Source organism: Lissotriton vulgaris, chromosome 1_2, assembly GCF_964263255.1.
Source record: "Lissotriton vulgaris chromosome 1_2, aLisVul1.2, whole genome shotgun sequence".
In the NCBI taxonomy this organism is placed as follows: domain Eukaryota; kingdom Metazoa; phylum Chordata; class Amphibia; order Caudata; family Salamandridae; genus Lissotriton; species Lissotriton vulgaris.
In genome coordinates this window covers 39,504,544-39,521,840 of record NC_141686.1, presented here as the reverse complement: position 1 = coordinate 39,521,840, position 17,297 = coordinate 39,504,544, and the positions used below count along the sequence as shown (strand labels likewise).

General features: G+C 47.6%; 1 protein-coding gene across 1 annotated transcript; it reads right to left on the bottom strand.

The window, feature by feature from the left end:
- Positions 1 to 3,980: 3,980 nt before the first annotated feature.
- On the bottom strand, positions 3,981 to 8,983 carry LOC147733887 (uncharacterized). Its single transcript, XM_086953597.1, has 2 exons — positions 8,080 to 8,983; positions 3,981 to 4,582 (listed from the first exon to the last, which is right to left on the bottom strand). The coding sequence occupies exons 1-2, from the start codon at positions 8,981 to 8,983 to the stop codon at positions 3,981 to 3,983; spliced, it is 1,506 nt and encodes a 501-aa protein (XP_086809723.1).
- Between the last annotated feature and the right edge of the window lie 8,314 nt (positions 8,984 to 17,297).

Genomic DNA, 17,297 nt, shown 5'->3' with positions numbered 1-17,297 from the left:
AGAAGCCTGCCAGCTGTTTCAGCTGGTAAATGGTCCCTCCCACTTAGCGGGCCACTTGCTCGACCCGGTATTCTCAAACATCGAGGGAATTAAAGCGCATGCTCCCCTCCCTCTTACCTGGACGGATAATTTTCTTATCCATACATCTATTAAAGTCCCGAATATTGCTCTTCCGAATCCTTCCCCTCCCCTCTGGAGACGCCCCTGGCATAAACTGGATGTCCCTAACCTAGAGTCCAACCTTCTTTCCTCCTGCCCGATATGGTCTAACAACCTGGAGGAAGCTGACAAAGCCTATAGGAGTTGGATTAGTAGCTCCTTAGACCATCAGATCCCCACTAAAATGTCCCAACCTAAGCGGGTGCAGTCTCACCCTTGGTACACTGAGACGCTAGCCCTAGAAAGAAAACGCTGTAAGGTTGGAGGCGCTGGAGGCGCTCCTATGACATCTCAGCAAAGAACAGCTATAGGTCTGCCACCAAAGCCTACCACAAACATATTCGTGAAATTAAGGCAGCGTATTACTCAGATCTGATTAACTCCAGTCACAACCCCTCCAAAACCATCTTCTCTTTGATAAAAAATCTGTCCAAAACCCCTGAGGGAACTAGTAATTTAATTGCCTCTAACTCACAGTGTGAAGACTTGGCTACTTTCTTTACTAATAAAATCCAGGAGATATATATCTCCCTGGAAGCTAGAAGGCCTCTCCCCTCCCCCAGTTAGTATCCCCCCCTCCCACTCCCTTCGACCCTCTTCATATTCTCCCTCCTATCTCCCACCAAAATTTTGATTCCCTGGCCACCAAGGTTAAAACTGGATCTCCTGATGACCCTGTTAAACCTAATATCTTCCGGCTTCTTCAGGACTCCATTCTGAAAGAAAGACTGGTTCTGATCAATAGATCTCTCCAGTCCTCCATCATTCCTAATTCCTGGAAGCATGCTAAAGTTGTTCCCCTGTTGAAGAAGCCTTCCCTTGACTCCTCACGCCCTGAGAACTTTAGACCCATCTCCCTCTTACCCTATTTGGCCAAGATCATGGAAGCTCATGTGAACACCATCCTGACTGACCACCTGGTGTCTAATAGTATCCTGGACGACTCCCAAAATGGCTTCCGGGCTAATCACAGCACGGAGTCAGCCCTCCTGGCTGTCTCGGAACATCTTAGAGCCGCACAGGATCTAGGAAATACGTCTGCCCTGGTCCTGCTGGATTTGAGTGCGGCGTTTGACACGGTCTCTCATGAGATGCTTCTCAAGCGTCTCGGGTAGATCGGGGTCAAAGACGGAGCCCTGGCTTGGTTCACTTCTTTTCTTTCTGACCGCACTTTCCAGATCCATGCCCCACTACACTCATCCAGCAGAATCCCCCTGGTTTGCGGCGTCCCTCAGGGATCGGCCCTTAGCCCCACTTTGTTTAACGTGTACGTCCGCCCACTGGCCCTTCTGGCCAGGGAACAAAATATTAAAATGATATCTTACGCGGACGACACGCAACTCATTTTCACTTTTCCCAAGGATACCTCGCCTGACCAGGCTAAACTGAAGGAAGACATCCTGGCCATTTCCAACTGGATGGCGGAGAATTATCTCCAGCTCAACTCCTGGAGAATGTGGAATGATGTCACAGAATGTTGGTGTGTGGTTTTGGTCAGAGTGTCAGTTGAAGATTAGAAGCTGAGTAGCAGGGAGGCTGCTCCTGGTGGGGCTACTCACCATCTTACTACTATCTACCTTCTTTCTACTGAAACTGGACTTAATAAATGACATCTTAGAACCTACCACCTTGTCTACAATTTGGACTTCTTTACTTAGTACATTTTGGCTCCGAATGGACTCAGAACCTACAAATTTTGGACTATCTTATACAAGGTACATTGAAGCTGCAGCTAAGGAATCCACCAAAGAAACTGCAACTTAGTAAATTCAAGCTGGAAGCATCTACATGATTATTCAAGTCATCTGAAAGAAACTGGCAGCCCCAGCCCCACCAGTGACCTCAATACCGGTCAGCCTCAACCTGGGCGTGCCAGATTCTAGTTCACAAATTGTTTGATTTTCATCTTCAATTTTTGTCCTGTTCTTTGGACAACCCCACCTATAGCGTGCTGTATTCTGTGTTTGCCTTAAGACCTGCGCTATCAAGGGAAGTTTGATTCTTGGAAATGTCTTTCTATATGCACACACACTGCTAGGTTGCAACACACTTCAAGATCCACATGGGAATTCGTTCGGCGCAAAGCTTGTCAACTGCCAGGTGTGGTCACTACTTCGTAGGTGCCTGATAAAGGTTTCTACGTGCTACATGTCAGTTGCTGGCGCTCTGTTACGTGAAATGGTAAATCCAGCTACATGTTGTGCCGTGTAGTGGAGCTTGTTTTGTGCCACGCTGCTGCAGATTCTTTCTGGTTCATGGGGTAAAACAAGGTGAGACCTATTGGGAGGGAGGGCGAGGGGTGGGAGAAAAGTAGACCAAAAGTTGTTTGTGTGTGTAAAAGGCCGCTTTATTAAGACACAGGTGCACATTACAAATACAAACCTTGGCAACGCCTTACAAAACTAAACCTCACTAAATAAATAAATAACTACAAACTCAGACCCCCGAACCCTCCCCCACCCCTAACACATTTGAGCCCTCCCCCTCCCAACAATACATCAATAAACAATATAACAGCATTATAACATTACGTCATCAATAAAACATTACGTCATCAATAAAACATTTCGTCATTGATCAAACATACGTCATCGTTAAAACTTTATTCGTCAAACCACAATTGCAATAACAACAGTCAGGTCCTCCATAACCATAAACCCTGCCTGACCCTGCACTCCTGCAGATACCCCCCTCACAAAACTGAACGGTCAAACCATGACCAATATACCCCAGCACTTGTCAAAGAAATACTTGAACTAATACTCAACCAGCAATCTGCCTAAAACCGTAACGATATACAAAAAACACCGCACAGCACCTGTGTCTAGCGACAGATACAAATACAAGAAAAAACCCCCTGCACACCGGTGGCCCACAAAACAGCCTTTACTTAAAAAGGAAAAATGGAACAAGAGACACCAAAAATTGGGAAAAAACTAGGCAGCGAGGGGAAAAAAGAACAATAATGCAAAAAGAGGGAGGGAGGGAGGGACAAAAAAGCTGCAAGCCCTCCTAGCCACCAGGTCACCAAACCTAAAATGGTGGCTGGTAGGCAGTGTTAAGGGGATTTATAATTGGGCTATGCTGGTTCTACTAAACCAGCCCAAATCTGGAACCTTCTGGCAACTTCTTAATGTAAACCCCTCGCAGCCCTCCCAATCCGCCCGGGGGAGGGGACCTCCCGGCGGTCGGCTCCCTCCCCCAAGCCCCCCTTGGGAGGGAGGGCGAGGGGTGGGAGAAAAGTAGGCCAAAAGTTGTTTGTGTGTGTAAAAGGCCGCTTTATTAAGACACAGGTGCACATTACAAATACAAACCTTGGCAACGCCTTACAAAACTAAACCTCACTAAATAAATAAATAACTACAAACTCAGCCCCCCGAACCCTCCCCCACCCCTAACACATTTGAGCCCTCCCCCTCCCAACAATACATCAATAAACAACATAACAGCATTATAACATTACGTCATCAATAAAACATTACGTCATCAATAAAACATTTCGTCATTGATCAAACATACGTCATCGTTAAAACTTTATTCGTCAAACCACAATTGCAATAACAACAGTCAGGTCCTCCATAACCATAAACCCTGCCTGACCCTGCACTCCTGCAGATACCCCCCTCACAAAACTGAACGGTCAAACCATGACCAACATACCCCAGCACTTGTCAAAGAAATACTTGAACTAATACTCAACCAGCAATCTGCCTAAAACCGTAACGATATACAAAAAACACCGCCACCCAGAAAGGTAGGCGGGGGAAGACACGCCTCCCTTTCTGCCCCCCCAACCGCGAAGCGAAAGAGAAACGAGAAAATCAACGCTGCATAGTTAATGCCCGGGCTAAGACCTCACGGAGCTCCAACAAGTAAAGATCCATGCCCACACGGGACAAATGAACTCCATCGTCCCTAAAAAACTCAACAGACTCAAACTTAATGTCCCTATGTGAAATCCTGCTGAAACCAAGGCTCCTACAGCAACGAGACACCTCTGAATTCACTTTCTTCCTAGCCCGATCGACAGCCCTGGGGTTCACAGCTCCTCTCCATATCCTACGGGGAATCAACTCTGTCCAAAAAACATGGCACCCAGCCCACATGTCCTTAATGAGGCCTAAATCTCGTTTCATAGCTCGTAGCAAAACTACACCTTTCGTAGCACATAGGTCATTTTCTCCCAAATGAATAACTAAAATATCTGGGCATAAACCGCCCACCAAGTTGTTGTTCAAACAAGGGATTAACTCTCTCCAGAGCATCCCGCCTTTACCCTTCCAGATCACGTTAAACATTCGATCATTGAAACCAAGTCGATCTCCAAAATAACTCTTCGCTGCCTGGACTCTGGCCCACTTGACAAAGGAATGCCCCACTATCCAGACCGTTACCACCGAGGAGCGAGGCCCAACAACGGATCCTGAAAAAGAAAAAAGAGTTAGAATCATGTGAAGGAGGACGACGCATGCGCCTCTTCAGCAGAGCTCCTCACATAACGCTGGAAACAGTTGGAAGACCAGCGCCCCAGTCGCATAATATCCCTCTCGGACCAAACTCTGTTAAAAGCCTCAGTGGCTGCACCTATTCGGAAAGAGTGAGTACCATAGAGATTGCCATCAAGACCTATGTGCTGTAGAGCTTTGCGCAAAACCATTCGCAATTGATAAGTTGTTACAGGGGTGCCATTGATATGTCGGAAAACAAGGACTTCATCACCACCTCCACATAATGAACGCCAGCGCCGCGCCAGCATTAGAGGGCAAGTAAGCTTCGGAGCACGTGCCTGTAACCACACACCTTTCCCCTTACCCGTCTGATCAGTTTTAGAACTGGCCAACCAGACGTGAACTCCCTCATCATAACAAAAAACGTCCTTCCAAAACAATCCACACTTATATTTCGACCCCAACAACTCCGATACTCTGAAAGCTCCAAAAAACATGAACACCATCAGCATCGAGAAAACACATGCCTCAAAATCATCCGAACAAACTAAAGGCAAAACTGTGATTAGTCTGGCAAGAACTTGCCAAGATAGGGGGGCTCTGGATCTACCAACGTGCCCTTGCTCCCTGGCCCAACCCTCCAGCATCCTCCTACCAATTTCCCCCGCTGATGGAGGATAACCCCACAACAACTTCCCCATGAAAGCAATCCCCGCCAGTTTCCCAGCAATGGTTACTTTGGTTAAACCCTTATCCATGAGGTCCAGTATGAAATTAACAACATCATCTGACCGACGCGACAGATCCTCCCTTCTGACAGCACCAGATTCCAGGAATTCCTTCCACGCCAGGGAATACGCAGAACGCGTAGACACAGACAAAGAACCTACCACCAATTGTATGACCCGACCTCGCCGACATGCCACAGATGACTCGGCATCGGAGTCGGGGATCTGTCTGCGTCCCTTGCCAGTCCACGGAATCTCCCCCACTGTGAACGAGACAGAGCATCCGCAATGTCATTGTCCACGCCAGGAATGTGTAAGGCACGAAAATGAATATCGTGTTTCAGACAACCCAGAACGAAAACTCTCATAAGTTTCAACACTTGTTCGTCCCTGGCCGATTGGCGATTCACTATCTCCACAACAGTCATGTTATCCACACGAAACAGCACTTTCTTGTGTGCCAATTCCTCCCCCCACAGGGTCAAGGCGACCAGTAAAGGGAACAGTTCCAGGAAAGTGATGCTACGACCACCATTCAACCATTCATCAGGCCAACGTTCTGCACACCATTTGCCATTCCAAAAGAGCCCAAAACCATCACTGCCAGCAGCATCCGAAAACATTTGTACATCCCACTGAAAGTCAACATCTCTGACCAAGGGAACACCATTGAAGGAATTCAGGAAAAACTTCCACATTCTCAAATCCTCCTTAACCCCAGCAGACAGACGAACACGATGGTGAGGCAATTGATGACCTGCCAAAGCCCTGCCCAGTCTTCTACAAAAGGTCCTGCCCGCTCTCACCACTCTGCAGGCAAAATTCAAATGGCCCAAAAGCACTTGAATCTCTTTCACCAACACTTTTTTCTTTGCCAACATCACATCCAGTAATTCAACCATGTTGACCCTTTTGTCCTCGGGCAGGCGAGCTGACATAACCACAGAATCTATTTCAATACCCAAAAAGGAGAGGACAGTGGCAGGGCCCATTGTTTTCTCGGGAGCCAAAGGGACTCCCAGATCCTCCATGAGCCCTTGGAATGTGTCCAGAGCCTTCTGGCACTCCGCGGAGCCCGGGGATCCGACAAAGAAAAAATCATCGAGATAGTGTGTTACAAGTGAATGACCGGACTGATGGGAAAAGTACCATTGCAGAAAAGTACTAAAACACTCAAACAAAGCACATGATATGGAGCAGCCCATCGGCAGAGCCTTGTCCACGTACCATTTACCATCGAATTGTATACCTAAAAGGCTCCAATCGTCCGGGTGGACAGGCAACAGCCGGAAAGCAGACTTGATGTCACACTTAGCCATCTCAGCGGCTGCGCCCGCGGTCACAACCAGTGACATGGCCACGTCAACCGAAGAGTAAGAGACAGACACTGCCTCTGGGTCAATAAAATCATTAACAGACAACCCTTCAGGCCATGACAAGTGTTGAATCAATCTAAACTGTCCCGGCTCCTTCTTCGGGACAACTCCAATTGGTGAAACAATCAAGTTAAGGATCGGCCAATCATGAAACGGGCCAGCCATCCTCCCTTCATGTACCTCTTTATTAAGTTTGTCTTGTACCACTGTGGCATGTTCAGAAGCTGATTTTAAATTGGCAGACCACCTCCGTTCCCGAGAGCCCAGGTAACCCAGCCGGAAACCAAACTGAAAACCTTCCAATATTGTAAGTTTTGCTGACTCGTCTTCGTAACCATGTAAAGCAATGCGCAGCTTCTCTAACTTAACTGGTGTACGAGCCCTTGGACCCAGCACCCTTAGCACCTCTGTATCCCCGTCCCCCTGAAAACTGTGAGGTCGTACTTGAAGTTCCTGAACCCGTTTGCTTCCCTTTGGGGCTCTCAGAGGGTTGGTTGTCCCAACATTTGGACAACGGATGTTTCCTACCACAACCTGAGCATTCATGTTTAAATTTACAATACTCTCTGGTGCAGGAGCCCCTGTTAAATTCCCAACAGAAACCAGACCCCGAGTGCATGGTTGCATTGACCCCCACCCCTCCCCGGGTGGGCTTCCCCTGAAAGGGCCGGTAAACTAATGGCAAACCACTGGCCGTGAAAATGGTTTTTCCCCCTGACGCTGACCCCATTGTATGTTGCCACAAGTCATTATCCAGCTCCCCCCACTTAGCCTCAGGATCCCAAGCCATCCTGGCCCTAAATTCCTCATCATACTGGGACCAAGCAAAACCACCCCCGGTGATCTGTGCCTTACGAATGACGTCCATGTATTTAAAAAGGGAAACGCTGCGCTCAGGGAACTTTTCGCAATATACACTGGCATAAATCAAGAATGCCGCTGTCCAGTTTTCGATAGTCAAGGGCACTCTAGGTCGTTTAGCCAGTTCAAATTCCTCCTCTTTAGATCCCTCTTTAGACCGGACTTCCCGGTGCAGTAGCTTAAGGAGTTCCACATACTCACCATTCCAAATGCGTTCCTTGGTGCTTAACATTAAATGAGCACCTAAAGGTTTCGTAACCCCCATATAAGGCAATTTTTTGATCTTTAACTCCTTACTGGCCACTGGCTCTTTAACTTTGCTGGAAGCACCAGCCATAACACCACTTTCAACTTTATTCGTAACTTCTACCACATCATCTGTACCAACTGCAGTGTCCTGTACGTATCTACCTTTGACCAAACGGCTAGCACCAATATCTATATTTGTGTCACCACCAGTACCCACAGACACCATCATAGGTTTGGCCTGTGTGGCTGATTGCTCACCTGGCAACAGAGAGACCACACTCGATGGCTCCGCCCGTGGCGCCGAGGTCAATGCATCCGGTCTGCGAGGCGCCCTACTCGATGGGCCGTGCTCTCTTCTCCCTTGCACTTTACTCTGGACCACTGGAGCCTGTAAAACACTATGAGAAGCATGAGAGGGTACCCCCCCCTCCGTATCCCGCAATTCACCTTCTTCAGGACTCTCTTCATCGTAGTCCAACACCACTGAATCCACACTGGTATGCAACAAATCACCACGGGTCTTACCCAACCCGGTATCAACAACTGTACATTTCAAAGATTTTGGAACTCCATGAGGGGGAGCAGGCTGTACGCGCCTGTACCTCCCCGCGTGTTGACTCTGCAGCTCCATAGCCGCCGGCAAGGCCTGCCACCTATACCTGCTACTCGTTGGGGCCAGCGGGGTCACGCCAGACCCTCGTGTGCTGGCCGCGGCGGGATCCCTCGGTGGAACAGAGAGGGCCGCGCTAGGCATTCTCGTCGCTTCCCCTTGGCGAAAGTGGACTGGACCGCGCCCTGCCAAGTCTGGATCGCCGCCCCTATTCCTATCCTGAAAAGAAAAAGTTTGGACTGGTGTGCTAGGGTCCCTAAATGCAACACTCGAAACAGACCTTGACCTCCGTAAATTAGCATCAACAAACGACCCCTGACACCTCTCCAAAGAACGTCCCCTAATGCAACCCTTCAATGGCACTCCCCTAACCGGAGAGTCGCCTATCATCTCCTCCTCATCACTCTCATCCAAGTTAGCGCCTGCTGCCGCTGAAAAAGAGGCCTGCAGAGGGACCCCCACACCCCTTGCGTGGCCCTCAATATCCTTGTGAAAACCACGCTGCGCCAAACCTGCCGTACCGAAATGCTCCCATCCAGGAGAACCTAACATGAGATAAGGACCTCTAGCATCCCCGTGGACAGGCCCTCCACTCACCTGCCTAGAAATCCCCTCACGCTCCAACAACGTATTTGAGAAACCCACAGCCCCTGCAAACCTCACACCAGGGTGAACCAACCCCACAAAATCATCCACTACAGCCCTACCCAATCCCCCCAACCCTGGGCCATGCGCAGGTGCAGACCCCGACTCTCACCATGAAAGGCTCCATGACCCCCCTGTGACAATCTCCTGTCATCCCTCCGCAAATGGACACTCCCCTCCTGAAAACCAGGAAACACAACAGCCCCTGACCTTGCAGAGTCCTGGCCCAAAACCTCACCAGACATAGAACTACTTTCACCCATCTGGGCCCACTCACCCTCTCCTCTGGATCCCCCTCCAACAGACAAAGCAGCACCCACATAAGAACCAGGGGTAGAGAATAGCAACGGGCTGCCCGCATTACTGTCCAAATCCCCATGAGCAGTACCAACATCCTGTGGAAAAACAACCTGGCCAGCATGAGGCTCCATACCAACCTGTCTTCCCAACCCACCTGTAACAAGCTGGCTAGAAGCCCTAACATCAGCCACATCTATCCCTGATACAGCAAGGTTTGAAGGGGTTAACAACATACCAGCGCGTGGGTCAACAATCCGCTGTGTCTCTGCCACAAAATGCTGTGCAATATCCAAATCCGGCATATCGTGCTGGTGCTCTGCCCCCTGCCAATCATCCAATTGAAAAGAGCCCCTACGCGCCCCTCGCGCAGACATGACAAGCGCCGGCTCCACACGGCGCTCCCCAATGGGGTCAGAAGCGGAGCGCTTCTTACTCCCTCTACGCCCCCCCCCCCGCTTGGCCGGGACAACAGGAGCGGGAGCGAGCGCTTCTGCCTCCAAACCTATACCCTCCGCCCCGCCGAAGAAATCAATTGCGCGCCTGACGCCCGACCCGGCTGCATGCGAGCCGTCTGCCCTGCCGCCGGAGCGCCTCCCGCCCCACCCCGGGACTCCGTAACCGACAAAGGGGCCGGTCCCGCGCCAGTACCCACAACTACGGGAGCGCCCACAGCTACCGGGGCTTCCCCATCCCCCGCCAACAAACGCGCCTGCAAGGAAGGGGCCGGCTTCCTCGTACGAGACCGGCCCCTTTCACTTACCTGGCCTGCACGCCTCTTCTTAGGCGAAGAACACGCCAAAACCGCAGCGGACACGCCGGCGGAGGCCTGGCGCTGGGGGCGCGCCGGCCCCCCTCCCACCAGCAAATCCATGCGACCTGCTTCCGACAGCAGTCGCATGGCTTCCAAAACACGATAGTCCTCCATGGCAATAAGTGAACAAACAAAGGAAACAATAAATGTTGCCCAAAACACCTAAAAGCACCTCACAAATTTCCCTACACAAAAAAGCTGCAAGCCCTCCTAGCCACCAGGTCACCAAACCTAAAATGGTGGCTGGTAGGCAGTGTTAAGGGGATTTATAATTGGGCTATGCTGGTCCTACTAAACCAGCCCAAATCTGGAACCTTCTGGCAACTTCTTAATGTGAACCCCTCGCAGCCCTCCCAATCCGCCCGGGGGAGGGGACCTCCCGGCGGTCGGCTCCCTCCCCCAAGCCCCCCTTTTGTCTATTATTGTTACTCTACCCTCAGACCTGAAATTGTCGGTGCTGCTCAACTGCCACTTTCAAATCTTGAAAGTAACATTGCACGAGACAAGCAATGCATGCGGTTATGTGCGAGTCACAGGTAGCGTGTGCTCACGTACCTTCCTTCTGCTACCTACGAAGGGTCTTCTCAGACGTCTTCCCTATCGTGCAACAGTTTCCTGCTGAGCAAAGCTGGTCTGCACGTCTTTGCCGCAAGCCACCCAAGCCAGAAGTCGCAGCGCCATCTGCGAGACTTGACATGCTACAACTTAAACGGATTGTGGGCGAGGTGATGAAGAGGCGCATTCCAGGCCGTTTAAATTTTTAAAAACATTTGGAGCATGCAACGGGGCTCAAAACCGAGTCTATGGATCTTTCTGCATCTAAGATGACTACGGTGACTACAATATTTATTTTAACTTGTTTTTTTTAACAAGTTAGTGGATTACAGTACATTGTGCTTGGTTGCATATGATGTATGTTTCTGGTTTACATTTTGTTTATCGTTCTGATACAACCAAAAAAATGGAAAATGTCATATATTTCTGCTTTATTAGCACTTATATTTTATATACTGTACACCTACTGTTGAATGTACGGTTATTATTGCTGTGGATTGTACTCTTACAGGCACATGCATCAAGCGATTTTGGAATCGCAAACGGTGCGAATCGCAAAATTCGGCCGTTTGCGATTCCAAAATCACTTTTTGGGATGCATAATTAATATCTCATGTATCGCAATTTAAGAATTCGCAATCTTTTGCGATTTCTCAAATTGCGATAGCATTTAAGGAATCGCAAATTTTGCGATTCCTTAAATGCTATGCATGATTAATTTTAATTTGCGAATTCACAATTTTGAAGGGAAAAATTACCATGAAGTAAACCTTCATGGTAATTTGCGAAAAGTTTCAAAAATGCAAATAAATGCATTTTTGAAACTTACATGTTACACACACACACATGCCCTTGGGACATGTGTGTGAGTAAAATGTACTTACATGACATTCCAGGGGTGCAGGGGGGGTCCTTTGGACCCCCTCCTGCACCCTTGAAATTGCATTCTCATTTTGCGATTCCTTAATTGCGAATTCGCAAAATGAGAATGCCTTCCCATTGATTCCTATGGGCCTCTAGGCCCATAGGGATCAATGTAAAGCATTTCCTTATTTGCGATTCGCAATTAAGGAATCGCAAATAAGGAAAATTAAGAAATCGCTAATACTTTTGCGATTTCTTCATGCATAGGAATTTGCGATTCCTAAATTGAGATTCCTTAATTTTCGCAATTTAGGAATCGCAACTTCCTACAATGATGCATGTGGCTGTTAGTGCTTTTGACTTCGTTTTAGGGTTATTTGTCATTGTGCTGTCAATGTGCTTCTGTTTTCATGGATGATTGCATCCCAGCTCATTTTATTTTTGTTTCTTGGGTGAGTGCATCCCAATACATTTTATTCTGATTCGTGTGTGAGTACACCTCAGTTCAATTTTGGATGAGTGTATGCCAGTACATTGTTATTCTGTTTCTTGGGTGAGTGTATCCCTGTACATTGTATTCCATTTCATGGGTGAGTGCATCCCAGTACATTTCATGCTGTTTGTGGGCGAGTGTATCCCAGTTTCTTGCTGCATTTTTCTTCTTGTGTGGGGTGCTCTGTACTTTCCTATCACAGTGCTTGTTTCTGAGGGGGTATACTACCACGTACTTACTTTTCTATGTTCTGTGTTTTGGTTCTGTCATGTTTGCAGCGTTGGTTCACTGTTTCCTTCACGGCTCTTCTTTGTCTTTTTCTATTCTTATTTGCCGGTGATGGGTTTCATGGATTGTAGGGGTGCCTGAGACGTCAGGCGTACGAGTGCTGTTTTATGCATTTCAATGCAGCTGTATGTTTCTACTTGTGGTTTGCTTCATGTTTTGCTTGAGACTTTTGGTCCCTTCAGGTGTGTGCATTTCATGGCATATCTTTTGTTTTCCTTTGTGAGAAAAGGGGATGTTGTGTGTGCCATTGTTTTGCTGCAATTTTCTTCGTATTGTATTATTGCATTTCTTGCTGTTGCTTTATTATTGCATTTTAATTCTGTTGTTTTATTATTGCATTTGATGCTGTTGTATTGTTGCTTTGCATTTTTATGCTATTGCATTATTGCATTTTCTTACCATGTATTATTGCATTTAAGATAGTACTTCTTGCTATCTTTTACTCTGTTTCTTATTCTTTCTTTTGTTGATGTAAAGAAAGAGGATATGTTGTAACGTGATTTCTTCTCTTCTTTCTTTGAACCAATACTCTCCCTTCTGTTCAGCCTGAATGACTGGAGAATGTTAAATGATGTCACAGAATGTTGGTGTTTGGTTTTGGTCAGTGTCATTTGAAGATGAGAGGCTGAGCAGCAGGGAGGCTGCTCCTGGTGGGGCTACTATTACTTACCATCCTACTACTATCTAACTTCTTTCTACTTACCTGAAACTGGGCTTAATAAATTACATCTTGGAACCTACCACCTTGCTATGATTTGGACTTCTTTAATTAGTACACAGTCCATCACACAGACCCATAAACAGTAAAAAAAAAACGGCCACACACTGACATGCTTGACTTGCTTGACAGGCACTGCCTGCTTGCCCTCTAGGCCAGTCCGACTTCGCTCTCCCACCACTGCTTTAGTTTTGCTGACAGTGTGACCCAGGGACAACAATGGCAAATCTGGGCCTCTCAGTCTAGATGGCAGGTGCTGCAGAACCACCCGTTCTCAGTCATAGCTTTTAGCAAAAGTCTTCTGTACTTACAGCATTTGTCATCCATCTTTAGCCTGCACCTCCACAAGTAAAGCCCATAGTCACAGCCAGGCTAAACCACGCGTTGAGGCCTGGTTGGAACATGGAAGCCACCATCAGAGTTCCATGTTCCGGGGCGATCAGCGGTGGAGTAAGGGCATGAGTCGGGACAACGTCCACCTACTCTTTTCCCAGGGTGGACGCCGTCCCCCCTGCCAAGAAGGTGGGCTCCACAGAAATAAGTTGAACGTGTCCCAATGTCATTTTCAGACACCGGGACACGTTCAGCAGCTTCAGCACGTTGTCTGCTTTTCATTCTCAGCAGCAACGGGCAGGCAGTTAGGGCAGGGCTGGCTTTAACGATGGTGGTGCCCGGTGCGACAATCACTTTTGGCACCCCATATCCCATGACCACCTTCTCAAAGTCTCTCCCTACCACCTGCAAAATTGCCCCTCATCACTCCTATCATAAAATATTGCTAAATACAGCGCCCACCTGCGCTCACAGCGCCCCCCTCCACAGGTCAGCGCCCAGTGCGGCCACACCAGTCGCACTGCCCTAAAGCCAGCCCTGAGTTAGGGGTGCTTTTTTTACACCTTCAGCTGTGCCAAAGATAAAAGAAGAAGTTAAGGGGCATCAGGCCTCCTGTTGATCGATTATCAGACGGGAAGCGGCCTGGAACCTCTCACTTAAATGCAAATGCACAGGAGAGGAAACAAAAGCACACAGCTTGTTATCTCTTCATAGACACTTAATAGACTGTTGTGGTGACAAATTGTCCTTATTCCTTTAAGGACAATTTGTATGTCGCGCGCCTGTTCTCAGGCACTGTTGTCATTTGTATATGCTGATCGTTCTGGAGCTCTCGTGCTTCTGTGAGTTTGACAGCTGCAGCGGGAACACCAGGATGAGCGGTTGTGGGTTTTTCTTTCTCCATGCTTAAAACCTAATAAAGGTCTTCAACCCAAACCTTCGTTCAAGGACCATCATTTCCACACAAGAACCCTCTTTCCACAGAGATGCATGCTTTTTACTTTTTTCAGTCCCTTTATATAAGTGTACGCACTGTAAGAATGCCAGATGGGATGATCTGTCCCAGTATTTACACAAATAACAATATAACTAGTGCTATTTTTTTTTATAGTGCTACTCATCCTAATGCAGAGTATTCCAGTGAGGCCACTTCCTCTGATGCCATGTGAGATCTCACGTGTCGCGACGTCATGTGATGTGTTGTCACGCGTCATGATGTCACGTGCATACTGCCTACAACTTGGTCAGTCCCCCCACGTGTTTTTATAGGACTTGTGCCCTGGGTGGAGTGTTAGTGTTGAGAGTTGGGGCAGCTGGAGAAAGGTGTCCTCGCGGCCGGTTGTTCCAGCCACTCACCTGATTAACATGAAGTAGAGACCCAGCTTGCATCTGCTCTGCTTCGTGTTTTCATTCGTGCATTGAGAACTTTTCACCTTTCTATTCCTGCGCTGAGAGCGCCTGTAAGTAGAAGCGGGGAGATGCTTATCTTTTAATTTGAAACGTGCTTGTGGGAGGTTACATCCCCAAGGCATGATCTAGTGGATGTTGTTCCCTTTATTTTCTTTACTCGCAAAATCGTTCCGATGTATTTTAATTAAAGCTCCTAAAACCCAGTCAGTCCAGGGCCCTGTGTTGCCCGTCTCGCTGGCACGGGGTGGTGGGGATCGCTAACCCTTTCATCTTTGTGAGGTGAATGGATCGAGCACTGATTGTTGTGTGGTATTTCTGCTGCACCGTGTTCCCCAGTTGATTGGCCTCTTGGCACTTATGCAGAGCTTGGCCTGCTTGCCTTTAAAAAGGCTCATGGCTACAGCCAGGTCACCAACTTCCATTCACCCACTTGGGCATCATTGTATGCATTCAGAAGCATGTTTGCCTTATGCAAGTTCTCATTTGAATTGCTGGGCCTTATCGATTGCCCTCGTTTTTGTGGTGTCTGCCGACTCGGCACAGCGCTGCCCTTCTGATGATGAAAAGCCGCCTTAATATTTATTTATTTATGCGATTTTATATAGCGCGAACTTTACCCGAAGGTGTCAGAGCGCTTTACATAAGAACCAGTTGAGAAACATAAGGACTTAGGATTACATGCGTTACATAACGGATACAATCAGAAAAAATTGCAAATGTACAAGATGTAAAGTCACACAAGGAGGAGATACAAATGGATATACTCTAAGAGTCACATAGAAATGGTAGATAGTACAAAGGTCTACTGCATATACTAGTGATTAGAGTTATCTCTATATACATAGGGAAGGGATATGACTGGATATACTCTAAGAGTCACATAGGAATGGTAGGTAGTTCAAAGGTCAACCGCATATACTAGTGATTAGAGTTATCTCTATATACATAGGGAAGGGATACACATGGATATACTCTAAGAGTCACATAGGAATGGTAGAGAGCACAGCGGTCTACTGCATATACTAGTGATTAGAGTTATCTCTATACACATAGGCAAGGGATATGAATGGATATACTCTAAGAGTCACATAGGAATAGTAGGGTACAATGGTCTACTGCATATACTAGTGATTAGAGTTATCTCTATATACATAGGGAAGGGATATGAATGGATATACTCTAAGAGTCACATAGGAATGGTAGATGGTACAAAGGTCTACTGCCTATACTAGTGATTAGAGTTATCCCTATATACATAAATATACAAACATAGTAGATTTCCTTAGGCAGAGTTCCATTAAGTGGGTCGGAGGGGGGACGTAGTCACAACACCAAGGGAGGGTGGGAGGGATTCGAGGGTATGGAGAAAAGGCAAAGCAGAGAGGGGAAGAAACATTTGAGGATCCTCAAGGGGGAAAAGAGGGAAAAGGGAAAAAAGACGAGGGAATGGACAAGATGACGGGTCGGGGACCAGGGAAAAAACTGCTGAGAACGGCCGCAAAATGGCGGGCAGGACAAAGAGAATAGTAAAGAAGTCCATGAGAGACTTTGGTCCACAATTGCAATGCCTCAGGAGTTTCCCGTACCAGGAGCTGTAGTAGTGGTCATACGATTCTCCAATTGATCACATTGGTCAAATGATTCTCCAAGTCTTATAGGAGTGCCCTGTCCGGCCTGATGCCTGCTTGCAAGGGTGCTTGTAAAGGTTCAGCAACCAGCCGCTGGCAAAGTCACAAATTGAAATTTAGGGTGATCCGCAACCAGACAGTTCGGGGGCAGTCGCTATCTTGCTCACCGGTGTTTGCAACCAAAAACTCAAATTTCGGGGCCAGCTACACAAGTTAGGGCATTGATATTATGCCCATGCACCTCCAACCAAATTCCAGCGCTGGAACACGCTCTCTATTCCGGAGTGTGGTGCTGCAGTAGCCCGACCCCAACAGGCCACCTATAACACACCACCACGGTTGATCCTGGCCTCTTTCTTCTGCTTCTAGCAAAATAGAAACCATGAAACAAAACACAGGAGCTGCAGAGGAGATTATAACTTGCAGTTAATTACAAGTACAGCGTGTGCTTTTATATCTAACACGTCCTCCTACGTCCCACTGCTAAGCAGGGACCCCAAGACAACATGAAAGCATCCTTCCCTCTCATCACTCACGCGCAACACCGAGACACGCCCAACAAAGGGTCGCAACAAATACAGTTCTCTTTGCCAACCCCACAGTTTTTTTAACCATCTGTTTATTGGGTTTAATTTTACTGCAATACAAGTACAGTAGCATATTACATAATGCAAAGGAGAACAGTTAAGCAGTAGTGTTTCGGTGCAATTACTGGCCAGCGAGAAGTCACATCGATTAGATGCCATGTCGGGCGTAGGTCACTATTCTTTTCAATGCTATGGCTGAGTTACAATTGATTATAAAAAACGATTAACTCTTAT

Bases quoted from the DNA above. Each gene is read 5' to 3' on its own strand.
- LOC147733887 (XM_086953597.1), bottom strand. From the start codon at position 8,983: ATGTTAGGTTCTCCTGGATGGGAGCATTTCGGTACGGCAGGTTTGGCG. The intron at 4,583-8,079 runs GTGAGCAATCAG...TTTCTTTTTCAG, and splicing joins TGTGGTCTCTCTGTTGCCAG to GATCCGTTGTTGGGCCTCGC.